General features: G+C 42.9%; 1 protein-coding gene across 1 annotated transcript in view; it reads right to left on the bottom strand.

Moving 5' to 3' along the window:
* Positions 1-7241, bottom strand: part of SYNPR (synaptoporin) — a 291233-nt gene extending 283992 nt beyond the window's left edge. Inside the window, exons 1-2 of the mRNA XM_029243019.1 lie at positions 7213-7241; positions 7032-7097 (exon numbers count right to left, since the gene is read on the bottom strand). Coding sequence (XP_029098852.1) covers positions 7032-7097; positions 7213-7230 — 84 coding nt within the window. The 5' untranslated portion in view covers positions 7231-7241. The remainder of the gene's footprint in view (positions 1-7031; positions 7098-7212) is intronic.
* Positions 7242-12779: the final 5538 nt, after the last annotated feature.

The following is a 12779-nucleotide window of genomic DNA, read 5'->3' as shown; positions in this document are numbered from 1 at the left end:
CCTGCGCTCTAGAGCCCGCAAGCCACAACTACTGAAGCCCACGCACCTAGGGCCTGTACTCCTCAGCAAGAGAAGCCACCGCAGTGAGAAGCCCGCGCACCGCAATGAAGAGTAGTCCCCGCTCACCGCAACTAGAGAAAGCCCACGTGCAACAAAGACCCAACGCAGCCAAAAATAAATAAATTAAAAAAAAAAAAAAGTCCCAAAGAAGTGATGTCTAAATTGACACCTGAAAAGAGGAATTTGCCAGCCAAAGAGGGGTTGGTGAAAAGAGAGAGTGAAAAGAGAGTGTTCTAAGCACAGGAAGGGGCATGTGCAAAAGTCCATCAGCCCAGCAAGAGACCATCACCAGGCCCCCGAAATACCTAATAAAGGTGAAATGTGTACAGAGCAAGAAACAGGCTTTTAGTATGAGAGCGAAAAGGGTTGAGGGCGGATTTCCTCCAAGTTTTGATGATGCATCAGTTTCAACAGACAGCAACATTCTCTCTTGCAGGTTCCAAAGAGATCAAAAAGACTAGGGCAAAAGCTAGAGGATGGAGAGTGGTTGAGAAGGGCTCAGCCCCAGAGGGAGCAGAGATACTTCACACCCCAGTCTTCACCAATTATCCCATGATATCCAGAGTCTCCTAGATTGGAGAAAATTGCCTCTTATCATCACCATCATCATGATCACAACTATCTTTTACTTTTGGAGGACATTTAGTAGTTTACAAAGTGTTTTACTTGTTTCCAAAACTATGAGAAGGTAGGCAAGGGGTGTTGTCCCCAAAATTCAGTGAGGAAGTGAGGTTCTCACAGGATGGGTAAGCTAATAGAATGAACAAGAATAATTACAAATACAGCCAAGGTCAAAGACATGCCTGCAGAAGGAGAAGACTCAAAGGAAAGTCATTGTTTTGTAGATGTATTCCTTAGAGGCTTTTTATTATTTTTTTATATTAACATAAAACTATTTTTCTTACTTGAATCAGGAAGAAATGTGAATCCTCTGGGGAACAGAGAACTAAGGGTGATGTTTCTACTTGAGCATGAGAGCAGGGTTCTTCTCCTATTTTTATCTGGGTGATTCCCAAGAGCCAGGTGTACCTGGGTATTAGGGTGTGGTTAGTAAGTGCCTTATAGTGGTTGATGCTATAAGAACCTTTGTCTACACCCTGGAGAATTCAGTTGGATACATGTAACTCTTTCAAGAAAAAGCAATGTCTATGGATTATGATTTCAGAAATATCAGGAAAACTGTCTCCCCACACCTCAGCAAAAAAATTCCTTAGAACTAAGGTCCTGCAATTTTTCTTTTCCTTTAGGTCCAACACTGGCCTCTCTGGAATGTTCCTTGAATGCAATTATTCCAAGGAGCAATTCCCTAGAGAGTCACACATGCTATGGTAAAAAAAAATCCCTGGCAGCAAGGTATAAGTGGTGAGGGGCTCAAAAGAGGCACACACATAACTGTGAATATAGATTTTCTACGTCAGAACTTTGCCAAGGCTCTAGCTTGCAAGAAGTTGCCATCATGTTATAAATTACTCTCCGGTAGATTTCTACTTCTTCCTTTTTCATCATTCCCAGAATCACTCAAATTGTTATCATCATTATCACCACCATCATCATCGTGTCATCAACATCACCTTCACAATCATTTGCTGAGCACTTTTTATAGCCCAGGCACTATGCAAGGTGGTTTATGTGAATTAAGTCATTACAGCAATCCTTTGAAGTAGCAACTATTGATGTTATCAGTCCCATTTTACAGATGAGAAAAAAATGATACCTAATAAAGTTAAATAACTTGCCCAAGGTCACCAAGCTAGTGGAAGAATAAAATTGGGATTCAAATCCATACGCAGTATTTTAATCTTTTTTCCTGTATTCGTGGCGCAAAATACCAATGTCTTAATGAAACTCAGAAAAGCATGAAGGGACAAATCCATTAGCCCACTGGGGAGCTGCTCTTTTACGAAAAATGTATTTATTGATTCATATTTCATTTATACATGATTTTTGTCGCTTGAGAAGCTAGAAGTTATAATTAAATCCAAATTAATGTAGCTTTGAAATTACATCCCACCCTCAATGGCAGATTGCTGCTCATAATTTAAACAAGTTGTATGTTAGAATTCCTGTGTTATTTATGCTTAGAAAAGAAGAGTTGTCTGACTCATGCACAGGTATTTTTAAGAAAATAGAAAAAAAAGACCCATAAAATAAGGTTAAATTATTGGCTTTATAATCAAAATCTTTTTCTATGTATTTTAAATGAAAAGATACTGATTTTTAATTAGAACCTACTCTACCTTGGTTAATTAATAACCAACAGAAAATAAAACAATATCAAAGACAATTGAAGTCTCTTGAGTTAGTCTCTAAATATAAACACTCCTTGGCATTTTCAGAAAACGCCTGAAACACATATCAGAGTGGGTGAGATAAACACCAAAATCGGATAGCACCTGCCTTTTAACGTTTCTGAGGATTAGGGATAAGTTACAGCAGGTGCCTGTCGCACTGAAGGAAGCAGAAGAGTGTAGCATTTAAGAGAACACAGTTTGGAGTGAGAATGTCAAATCTTGGCTTTGCCATTTCCTACAATTTTGTCCCTGATGAGTTATAAACATCCCCTGAATCCCGTGGTGAAATGGGAATGTAAGCCATACAGATTCAATATGATGATGTATGGAAAGCACTGGAATATAGTGCCTCATATGAAGCCTGCATGACAGAGGTAGCTACTGTTACTTCTCTCCTTAAGAGTTTAAAATGATAACTATATTATATTATATCAAACATGCTTACTGTGTTATTATCAATAACATGATCAGAAATACTATTCATATCAAGCAAGCAGTATGACGTTTGAAAAACATAGATCAGAATTCAGATTCAGGAATGAAGATTAGAGAAGCAGGTGCCTCCATTTAAATCAAGGAGCTCTATGCCTCGTACATCAGACATGCTGCATCTCTGGATAAGCTGGCCTCCTTTGGAAAGGCAGAAAGGAAAGGCAGAATGGAGATATGGAGTCCAGGGGTTGTAGCAGAAATGGTAGCAAAATGGGGGATGGAGGTCAGAGAATAAGAATTAGAGGAATCAAGCAAGTTGCCCCAGCAGTTAATTTTAGAGGGACGGAGTCTGGACTTGCCAGCCAAGCAAATATCATTTGCGGGAGCTGAAGTCCCTGTGATGCCCTTACATGTGCACTAATTCAAGTCCTGGACAATTTGGAACGGTTGGGGTCCCCACATTCCATTACACACAAATCCACAGGTTCAAATGCAGAGCCTCGTAAATAGTAGACAGAAAAAAGAATGTATTAAGAAAAATGCTTTAAAAGGAAAAAAAAAAGCAGGCCAAAATTCTACTGGCAAAGAATTGAAGTAGCAAAATAAGAATGAACAGTGGAAGGCAGGATTCTACACCAATTTAGTAAGTCTGAGAAATAAGGTAAGTTCAATTAAAAAAATTTTTTTTACCATCTCCAAATGATGGTTTAAGACATTTTTCTGGACATATTTTATCATCAGGAAATAAACAAAACAGACCACCAGAGTCAGTGCTGTGTCCTGAATTTTGGTTTTGACCCAAAAGATAGCGGAAAGTCCCCTGACCTCATTTAAGTAGAGATTAAGGATTTGGAAGTTTTGCCTCAAGGTCTTTGAAATTGGCTAAAGCTTTTTCCCTGAAGACTTGACTTTTATATGTTTTTTAAACTTTAAATCTACTGTATACATGAGCCTTTCCTAAGCAAGGAACACATCAATAAAGTGCATTTTCCCCCCAAGGCAATAAATCTCAAAGTGGAGGATGTATTTAGAAGTAATACTGCTTCAAATGGTCAATCCATAGAAGATCATTAAAAATATAAGTTATGTTTTTTTAATTACTCATGCGCACAACTGTGGACAAGTGATATGCCTGTGATTCTTCCTGAAGACCACAGCTTTCCTTCAACCTCTTCTCTCCCCACCGAACCTCAAATTATACCCTTTAGGAAAAACATCAGTTTTAACAGTTCAGAGGTATACATCTATGGTTATACAAATTACAAACACACGTACCCACATTCACATACAAAACTATATTTTCTTTTTTTATTTTTACAAAAATATTGTATGCTATACATTAGTCTGAAATCTGACTGAATACATTTCCCATGTGTTGATTAAAAGAAGGAAAACCGAAAACCACTTTTTTCCATATAACAATTTCATCAAATACTAAGAATGAAACTCATTTTTCTGCACTTAATAATTTTATCAAACACAATTACCTATGCTGACTGCCAGTGCAATGCATATTAATTTAACCCATCTTTTTAACGACAGTATAATATTTCACAGCGTGCATGAATCATACATTAACGATTTTCCTATTAACGGACTTACTAATTGTTTCTAGTTCTTTCCTCTACAAAGGATGTTGCAGTAAATAGCCTTGAGCATAGAGCTTTACATACACTTTTACTTCTACAGAATAAATACTGAAAAAGAAAAAGGATTGTAGTTCAAAGTCTTTCAAGACTACCAACTTTGAAGCTGTCGCCCCACAGAACAGGAGAAACCAGGTGTTTTAGTGCTCTCTCATGGTCAATTTACACTTTTTGCTGATCACTACTGTTTACCGAGCACCATGAAAGGCACCTGTGGGGAACACAGAAGCAAGCAGAACAAATTTCCTGCCATCCAAGAGCTAGAACTCTCTCGTCACTCTCTCCCACAGAAAACAAAGACCTCAGAGTGACTCTTCACCCATGGCATGCAAAGAAGAGATATTTTCCTTTCTCCATTTTGATAAACTTTCTCAAAGCTTCTATGTCCCTGCTCTCATCTCTTGACCTTAGCTCTTTCAAAAGGTAGTGATCAACTAACTTATCTGACCTTTTAAGGTTTCACTGGTCCCTTATTCAGGTTCTCTCCCACAAATGAGAGGCTAATCGCTGATTTACAAGCAAAATACCTTCTTCCTTAGAGCCTCAGAAGAGAGAGGAAACCAACTATACGTAAATCAAAAAAATATTTTAAATGTAATAAGTTCTCTCTCCCTCTCTCTCTCTCACACACACACACACCAAGAAAAAACTATAAGGCAGTGTGATAAATTCTCATGAATAAATGAATGGATAAGATGTCATGGAAGCCCAAAGAGTGGGGTGAATCATTCAGTTTGGGGTAGAGGAAAGGGGAAGAACCAAATATGAGAGAAATCTTCACTGAGGAGGTAATCTTTAAGCTGAGGTTAAAAGACAAACATTTGTTCTCAGCTTGGGCTGTGAGGGCATTCCATATAGTATTAATAAGAATAACAAGAGCCTTAAGGTAAAAAGTGCCTTGGAGTTTGCGGGGGCTCCTTGTATAGCTTAGGGTGGTAGTCCTCTAACTTTAACGTGCATAAGAATTATCCGGGGAGCTTGTTTAAAATCCAGATTCCTGGGCACCCACCTTCCCAATATTTTTATTTCGTGTCCAGAAATCTGCATGGAAAAAAAATTCATCCAGGTTTACCACACTCTGAAAGATACTCATAGAGGCTGTGTGTGGGGAGTGACATGAAATAACATTGCAACAGGACCGAAGGGGATACAAACTAATGTTTCAGGTGAGTGACAGTGACTGTGAAACAATAAGAGATTATGTCAGAAATGATGTCAGGCCTTTGAATTTTGTTTTGAGAGACAATGGCTTGACAATGGAGCCTTTACACTGAGCAGAAAAATCACTCTTCCATAGAGAATGTTTGTTGAATGGCTGAATGATCGAATGTGGACAGAACTCTGAGAAAGTCAACTGAAAGCTGCCCAGACTGTGAGTCCTGCTTGCTTTAACCGGTGGCTGTGAGGAAAACAATTTTAGCATAGCTATCCCCAAACCAACAGTTCAAGCCTTCCAAATGCTGTCCTGATGTTATGTGCGGTTGATATATTCGTGCATTTTTATGCAGGTTTACAAACAAGGCAAATGTGATTACCCTGTAGATCATCCACGTAAGCATGTACCACAGTTTGTGTTGCCAAAGCTGGATACTGGGCCTTGGAGCTAAGATCTGGGAGGACAGAACACGCTCTTACATAACTTCCCAGCTGGTCAGTGATAGGGCCTGTGATTAATGCTACATGACGGGCTCTGAACTTTCTGTTCAGATAGGTTCGCTTGCCTTTCAGAGCTCCTAGCAAGAGAATGTGTGACCCGCAGATTTCACTCTGAATAACCATCATGCAAGCATTGACACTAACATTGCTCTGTGGCCCCCTGGGTAACTGTTTCTGCGCCTCACTCCTCTGCCAACAGATAAGTTGCCCTAGGACTATCAAGTTGTTTGTTAAGGGGACAGAAGAGAAGAGTACTATAACTTCCTAAAGCCCCGTCGCTGAAGCAAGCTCCACAGAGAAGGCTGGGAGGTTCTAGAAGAAATCAGAAAAGCCCTCGAGAGCAGCCAGGGTAGAGAAACTCTGAGATGGGAAGAAGGAGTCCCGCTCTCGACGGCAGTATGTTTCACAGCCTCGAAGCTTCTCTCTCCCTGGAGCTCCGGCTGCTGAGCGCGGATCACAGCGCTTCCAAGCATCCCGGGCGGGGCGGAGAGCTGCCCCAGTGCTCACCAACTTTCCCAGCTTGGCAAAGCCCTCCCCGCTCGCTACTCCGCTCAGCCCCGGTCCCTCCTCTCACGCCCTCACCCCCGCAATAATCCAGGTGAGCAGCCAGAGCCCAGCGGCAGCTCCCCCATCTGTTCCCCTCCCGGTCTCCCCAGGAGGCTTCTTTCCCCAACCCCTGAGCGTGTGCAAGCGCCTCGGTGACATGAGACATAACACCTCGTCTAAGCGCCTGCAAAAACTCCTCCACGTTCCCGCCTCCAAGCCGGGACCCTACATCCTGTCCCCGCCATCCCGGAATGGCACCTGGGGAGTGGGGAGGATTGAAGGAAGCGGCTTTTGCATCCCAGGCTTGGAGCAGAACCGAGCAGACAGCACCGCACCCGACCTCTCCTCACCTACTGGTTCGCCGCCTCGGTCCCCTCCCCGCACACACACCGCTACTCACCAATTCCAGGGCTCGCAGGAAGGCAAGGGGCTCCTTCAGCACCTGGAAGGTGCCTGCCGAGGCCAGCTGTGGACCAAGGAGGCAAGAGAGAGAAAGAGACAGCGTGAGGAAGGGTCTGGAGACGCAGCATCCGGAGCCCGGGGGTCCCGCGGCATCACCCGCGCTGCCCAGTCGGTCCTACCTGGCTCACGGGGTCCATAGCTAGCCTCGCTCGGGCTTCTCACCCAGCGGTGCCTTTGAAAATGAGGTTTGAGGGCCACTACCGTCCTCGTCGTCAGAGCCAGAAGCCCCCTTTCGGAAAGAGCCGGAGGAGCTAGGCCGGGGAGAGCTGGGTGCCGGGCGCGGGCTCGCGGACGCTGGGTTCTCGAAGCCTGCGCGCGGGTGAGGTGAGCACAGGCGGCGAGAGTGGGAGGGGCGGGCGGGGAGGCGGGGCTGCGGTGGAGGCGGGAGAGCAGGATGGCGCTGGAGCCCGCCCAGCGGCCCGGGGGAGGCTGCAATTGGCCAGCTGCGAGGTCCGGAAGGGAGGGCGAGGAGGTGGGCGAGGCCCAACCGCGACCTCGGGAGCGGCCCCGCCGCTCGCGCCCGGTTCCCTGAGGCTCCAGGGCAACTCTGGGGTTGTAGGTTTGGGGAAAGCAGGCTGGCACCCTCAGGAAGACGGTCCCCTGCCTGAGGACGGGGTTTCCAGGTAAGAGGCAACCCACACCTTACGTGGGGAGGTGTGTGCGTTCTGGTGACTTCTGAATACCAAAGAAAGACTGCTGACTCGGTCATTCCTCTGAGCCTTCATGGAACGTTCTCCATGTGACCAAGCAGTGCCAGGTGCTGGGATACATCAAGGAACAGGATAAACACTGCCCGTTACCTCAGGGGTAAGCAGAGGGTCAGGCCAGGGGGAAGGGAGCTAGAGGGGGAGAGGGGAAACGAATGAATCATGAAAATATGGGACAGTGTGCCAGGCAGGTAATCCCATGGCCACTGTGTGAGGTCAGGAGAGAATTATAATGTCCATTTTTTAAAGTAGGGAAAAAAAAATAGACTTCGCGAGGCTGAATTAGCCAAGCTAACATAGCTCATGAGGGGCTAAACAGGGATTGGAATTCAAGTTCCTTCAAAACTCATGCTGTTTCTACTGGGATACTTTGCCTAGGATACAACCCTCGAATGAAGCTCCCCCAGTCCGTCTTAAATAGGCCTGAGTGCATCCCCACCTCAACTCATACTCTTTCTCCCTTAGTCTGCTAAGCTTGCCAAAACTAGTAAACAACAACAAGACAATTGAGTTCTTTCTATGAATCAGAAATTGTGTTAAGGGCTTTATAAACATTACTTCATTAAATATTCACAAAACCCCCATGGGTTAGTAGTAGTGTTATTCTCATTTTAGGGGTGACGGAATTGAGGGCCATGGAAGGGGAGTGCAGAGAATGAAGCCAGAGTTGAATTCAAAATAATCAGAAAAGAAGGAGGAGTCGTCTTCAGCACGCTTAGCCATTCCACCATGTAGTTGATATGTCCCCTTCCTTCTCACTCCCTTTGGACTGGACCCCATGTATGAAGTGGTCGCCCAGCAACACAGATAGCCCATCTGTTTACTAATAAGATTTGCCAAAAAGGTCTGGAGTTGGGGGATGGGGGGAAGAGGAGGAGGGAGAGTAATTAATATTCAGGAGTTGGGGAGAAAGATGCAAATGAATAGTTTAGAGTCTGAGAAGGGGAGGCAGCAGGCCAAAACTGGGTAAGAAAGAGTGTCCAATGTAGATGCCCCCTGCCCGTGGGTTTTGTTGGAGAAAAACTAGAAAGTTAGTGAGTCAGAACTCCAGAGGGCTAGTTGCACCATCTGCAGCCAGCCAGTTTTGTTCCTACTGCTCTTCCTACATGCAGATAGAGTCTAAAACAATTAGAAACAAGTTCTTTCAAAAATAAGCCATTATGCAACTACAAATACTTACTGTGTGTCCTGCAATTTTTGTATATGATTTTGTGTGTGAGGTTATCTAACGTCCTCAAGACCTCATGTTTTTAAAAATCTGTCAAAGGGAGCCAACAACATTAATTTAGCTGGTTGTTATGAGGACTCAATGAGGTTTTGTAGGTAACGTATCTTGGGCAGAGCCTGGTACATCATAACCTCTCCATGTGTATTAGTTGAATTTCTGACTGCTAACACTTCTACAGAAGCAAAGGTGAAGGCTCAGAGGCCCACATTAGAGGCGTGGTCGATTGTGGCACCGTCTTGTCACTCTCTGCAGTGCCCCTCCGCTATATATCCTTGCCCCTTTGAACTCAGGAGTTGCAGAGTTACTTGCTTTGGTAAATGGTTGTGGGCAGAAGTGATGAATACATTTCTGAGCGGAAGTTTTAAGAACCTCTTCATGATTTGCCATCTTGTTAATTTCCTTCTGCTATGATGAATACAATGTACAATATTACACAGAGGCTGCACTCACAGCCTGGGTCTTGGCATAAGACTGATGTAGTGTAGAGCTGCAACTGGACCTTGATGGATGTGGAGCTGAGCAAGAAATGAAGTTGTAGCTGTAAGCAACTGAGATGTTAAAGTCTTTTGTTACTACAATGCAGCATAACCTAGGCTGATTGATACAAGTGTTCACACAGCTAGTAAGTAGCTGAACCAAGATTCCACCCTGTATGACTTCATTGTCCTTGAATCCTTCCTCTTTCCATTATTGTCAACTAGCTTATGCGGTATAACACCTCCTGCGTATGTTTAATAATGATGATAATTATCATAATAGCTTATATCAATTCAGTTCTCGCTACATGCCAGCCACTGTGCTAGGTACTTTAAATACATCATTTAAGCATCACCGCCATCCCCTTTTTTATGGATAGTATATCCAGGTTAGAAAGGCTAAGTGATGTGCCTAAGATCATCTAAACATTTGTATCTCTTTAGACAGAGAGATTGATTTATTTAAAATACCACCCACTTGCATTTCATTTGAGCTGAGAACTTGGCGAGGATGAAGTGTGATGACTGAGCCTATTCCCCCAGGCCTGTCTTCACACCCAACATTCCTCCTTGCTAATATGGTGGCAAATTTTCCAAGTCCTCTAAACACCACGTGAAGGGAGCCAGAACTGTGGCAAATGGCAAGGTAGTCGCTTAGACAACAATTGCACATTGTCAGAGGATGCTTCTCACGTTCCAGAAATGTATGAGCTGTCAACAGCTGCATCACCAAAATAACCCAGAGTTCCATATCCCATTTGCAATGTTAAATACTTTGTAGACATTGGGGCTAGAACCTCTATATTCGGACCTGGAAATAACATTAGGTTCCTTTAAGAACTGGGTTGGGAGAAGTAGGAGGGATGATAAAACACTGCCACAATATTACTCTCAGTGACTGAGGGTGACCCCTTCTCTTCTGCCCCATGATGATGAAAGATAATTTCCCTCTTACAATAACAAATCTCTCGAAATGATTCAATAATCCTGTTAACATTGGTGGAGAGTAAATGATCCATTTTAGTGCCCTGTATTGATTATGTAAATCAAATAGCTTCCAAATTCTTCATTTGTGTTCAGCCAGGAACTTATAGTTTGGAAGATTTCCTTTGACATGTCAAGGCAATGCATTCCCTTGCTGCAGTGGTTTCAATAAAGGGCAATGTGGACCCTTCCCTCCCCCAAAAGACATTTGGCAATAATTGGAGACATATGAGGTTGTCACAGCTGGGCGGGGTGGGTTGGTGCTACTGACACCTACTGGCATCTAGAGGCTAGAGGCCAACGATGTTCAACATCCTACAATGCAGAAGACAGCTGCCCACAACAAAGAATCAAATGGAAAATGTCAGTAGTTGCCAAGGTTGAGAAACCTTGACTTATGCATTCGACAAGTAAGGACGCCTGCTAATATGGGTTAGTATTGCTCTGTAAACTATAAACAGCTTGACAAAATTCCTGAATTCACAGATCTTACCTTGTAGTGGGATATACCATAAGCCCAATTTGTTCAAGCTCCAATATTTGATGACAAGAAAATAAACAAAATTCAAAAAACCATTTTGAATCTCAAAGAGGGTTAATCCTGAATCAAAACTACCAAAAACCAAAGTACCAACCTGCTGTAGACAGACTTGAGTTATTCAGGCAAATTAAATCTCATTCTCAGGGAATAACATACCTGGGTTTAATCTTCCTATATCTCTTGTGGCAAAAAGGAAAAAGTAATTTAAAATTTTATTCATAGCAACTTAATACAGGAGGAAATACTACCCACACATTATGATATTTAAAATACTGGAAGTACGTAATGAGTGAAAGTCATTCAAAATATTACATATTTCACCCTCTGCTCATACTACTAACCTTATCTTTCCAAATCTTTTCTTAACTAGTGTGGGTGAAAGCAAAAGCCAGTAGCATGTTTGTGTAATATTTATTTGTGTGTTTGGTTTGCATGGGGTCACTGGTACACAGGACAGGAGATGGTGTGGAAGTATTTTCAAGATCTCTAATTTTACAATAAAGATAGCATTATCTCTCCACCCAATGATCAGGTAAAGCCATCTTTACTTACCTATGTTTCAGTCTTAAATGGCTTCAATAACATGTAAGGATGTGTGTTTTTTGTTTGGCTTAAAACTTCATCACAAAATAAGATTCCATAGGCTTCCTATGGAATTTTTAGCATTCAAGTAGGATCATTCTTAAATTAACTATCAGAACTGATATAAAATTTCAAGGGTGGTTGGCCAAGGTGAACTCACATCATACAATGCTTTTGCTATTTCTGCTTCCATCTTTGTTTTAAACAAAAGTTATCTGTGTCAGTATGACCAAGCTTTAATACCTGCCCATTAGAGGACCAAAACTCATGTCAGAGGACTTATCATTGACCGCAGGGAGTAATGGTAACAGTAATCATAATAATGACTCTTGGAATGTGTTAAGTAGTTGCTGGACAGAATGCTAAGCACCCCTATAGGCATACCTCATTTAATATCCTCATCAACCATATACGTATGTACTGCTGTTTCTTGTTCAGACAAGAAAACACAGCCTCAAAGAAATTTAAAAATCTCAGCTAATCTTTTATGGATAGTAAACAGCAGAGTCATGATTTTTCTCCCACCCTCATAACTTTCCAAGAAAAAGAGGATATGCATTTTCCATTGCAAATCTGCAAAAGTCACAAGCTTTAGGCAAAAATATTTTTCTTGCTGAAACATAAACAAAATTCCTCTGCAGAAAGAAAGTAAAGATGGGCACCATAGTCTATTACTACTCTTATGACTACTACTACTGTTATTCCATGAACACAAGTAGAAAAATACCCTCCCCTCTCAAAGGCTCAATCATTCTAATTATTTTTGTCATTCATCATTAGCCGTATTTTCCAAAATGCTCATCATTTTTGATGTTCTCCTTGGATCACTCCCTTGTTTTCATAGACTCATGGATCACAACAGCATTGAGTTAATCTCACACCACTCACTGCAATTTTTTTTTTTTTTTTTGCGGTACGCGGGCCTCTCGCTGTTGTGGCCTCTCCCGTTGCGGAGCACAGGCTCCAGACGCGCAGGCTCAACGGCCATGGCTCATGGGCCCAGCCGCTCCGCGGCATGTGAGATCTTCCCGGGCCGGGGCACGAACCCGCGTCCCCTGCATTGGCAGGTGGACTCTCAACCACTGCGCCACCAGGGAAGCCCTCACTGCAATTTTTGAATGAGGTAAATTCTTCTTCCCCAGGCAAGAGTCCAGCATAAAAGGTGATG

The sequence above is a fragment of the Monodon monoceros genome, unplaced genomic scaffold, assembly GCF_005190385.1.
Source record: "Monodon monoceros isolate NGI ecotype Baffin Bay Population unplaced genomic scaffold, NGI_Narwhal_1 Super_Scaffold_3, whole genome shotgun sequence".
Lineage (NCBI taxonomy): Eukaryota > Metazoa > Chordata > Mammalia > Artiodactyla > Monodontidae > Monodon > Monodon monoceros.
Note: the sequence above shows the minus strand (reverse complement) of the source record. Positions and strands in the feature narration are given on the sequence as shown.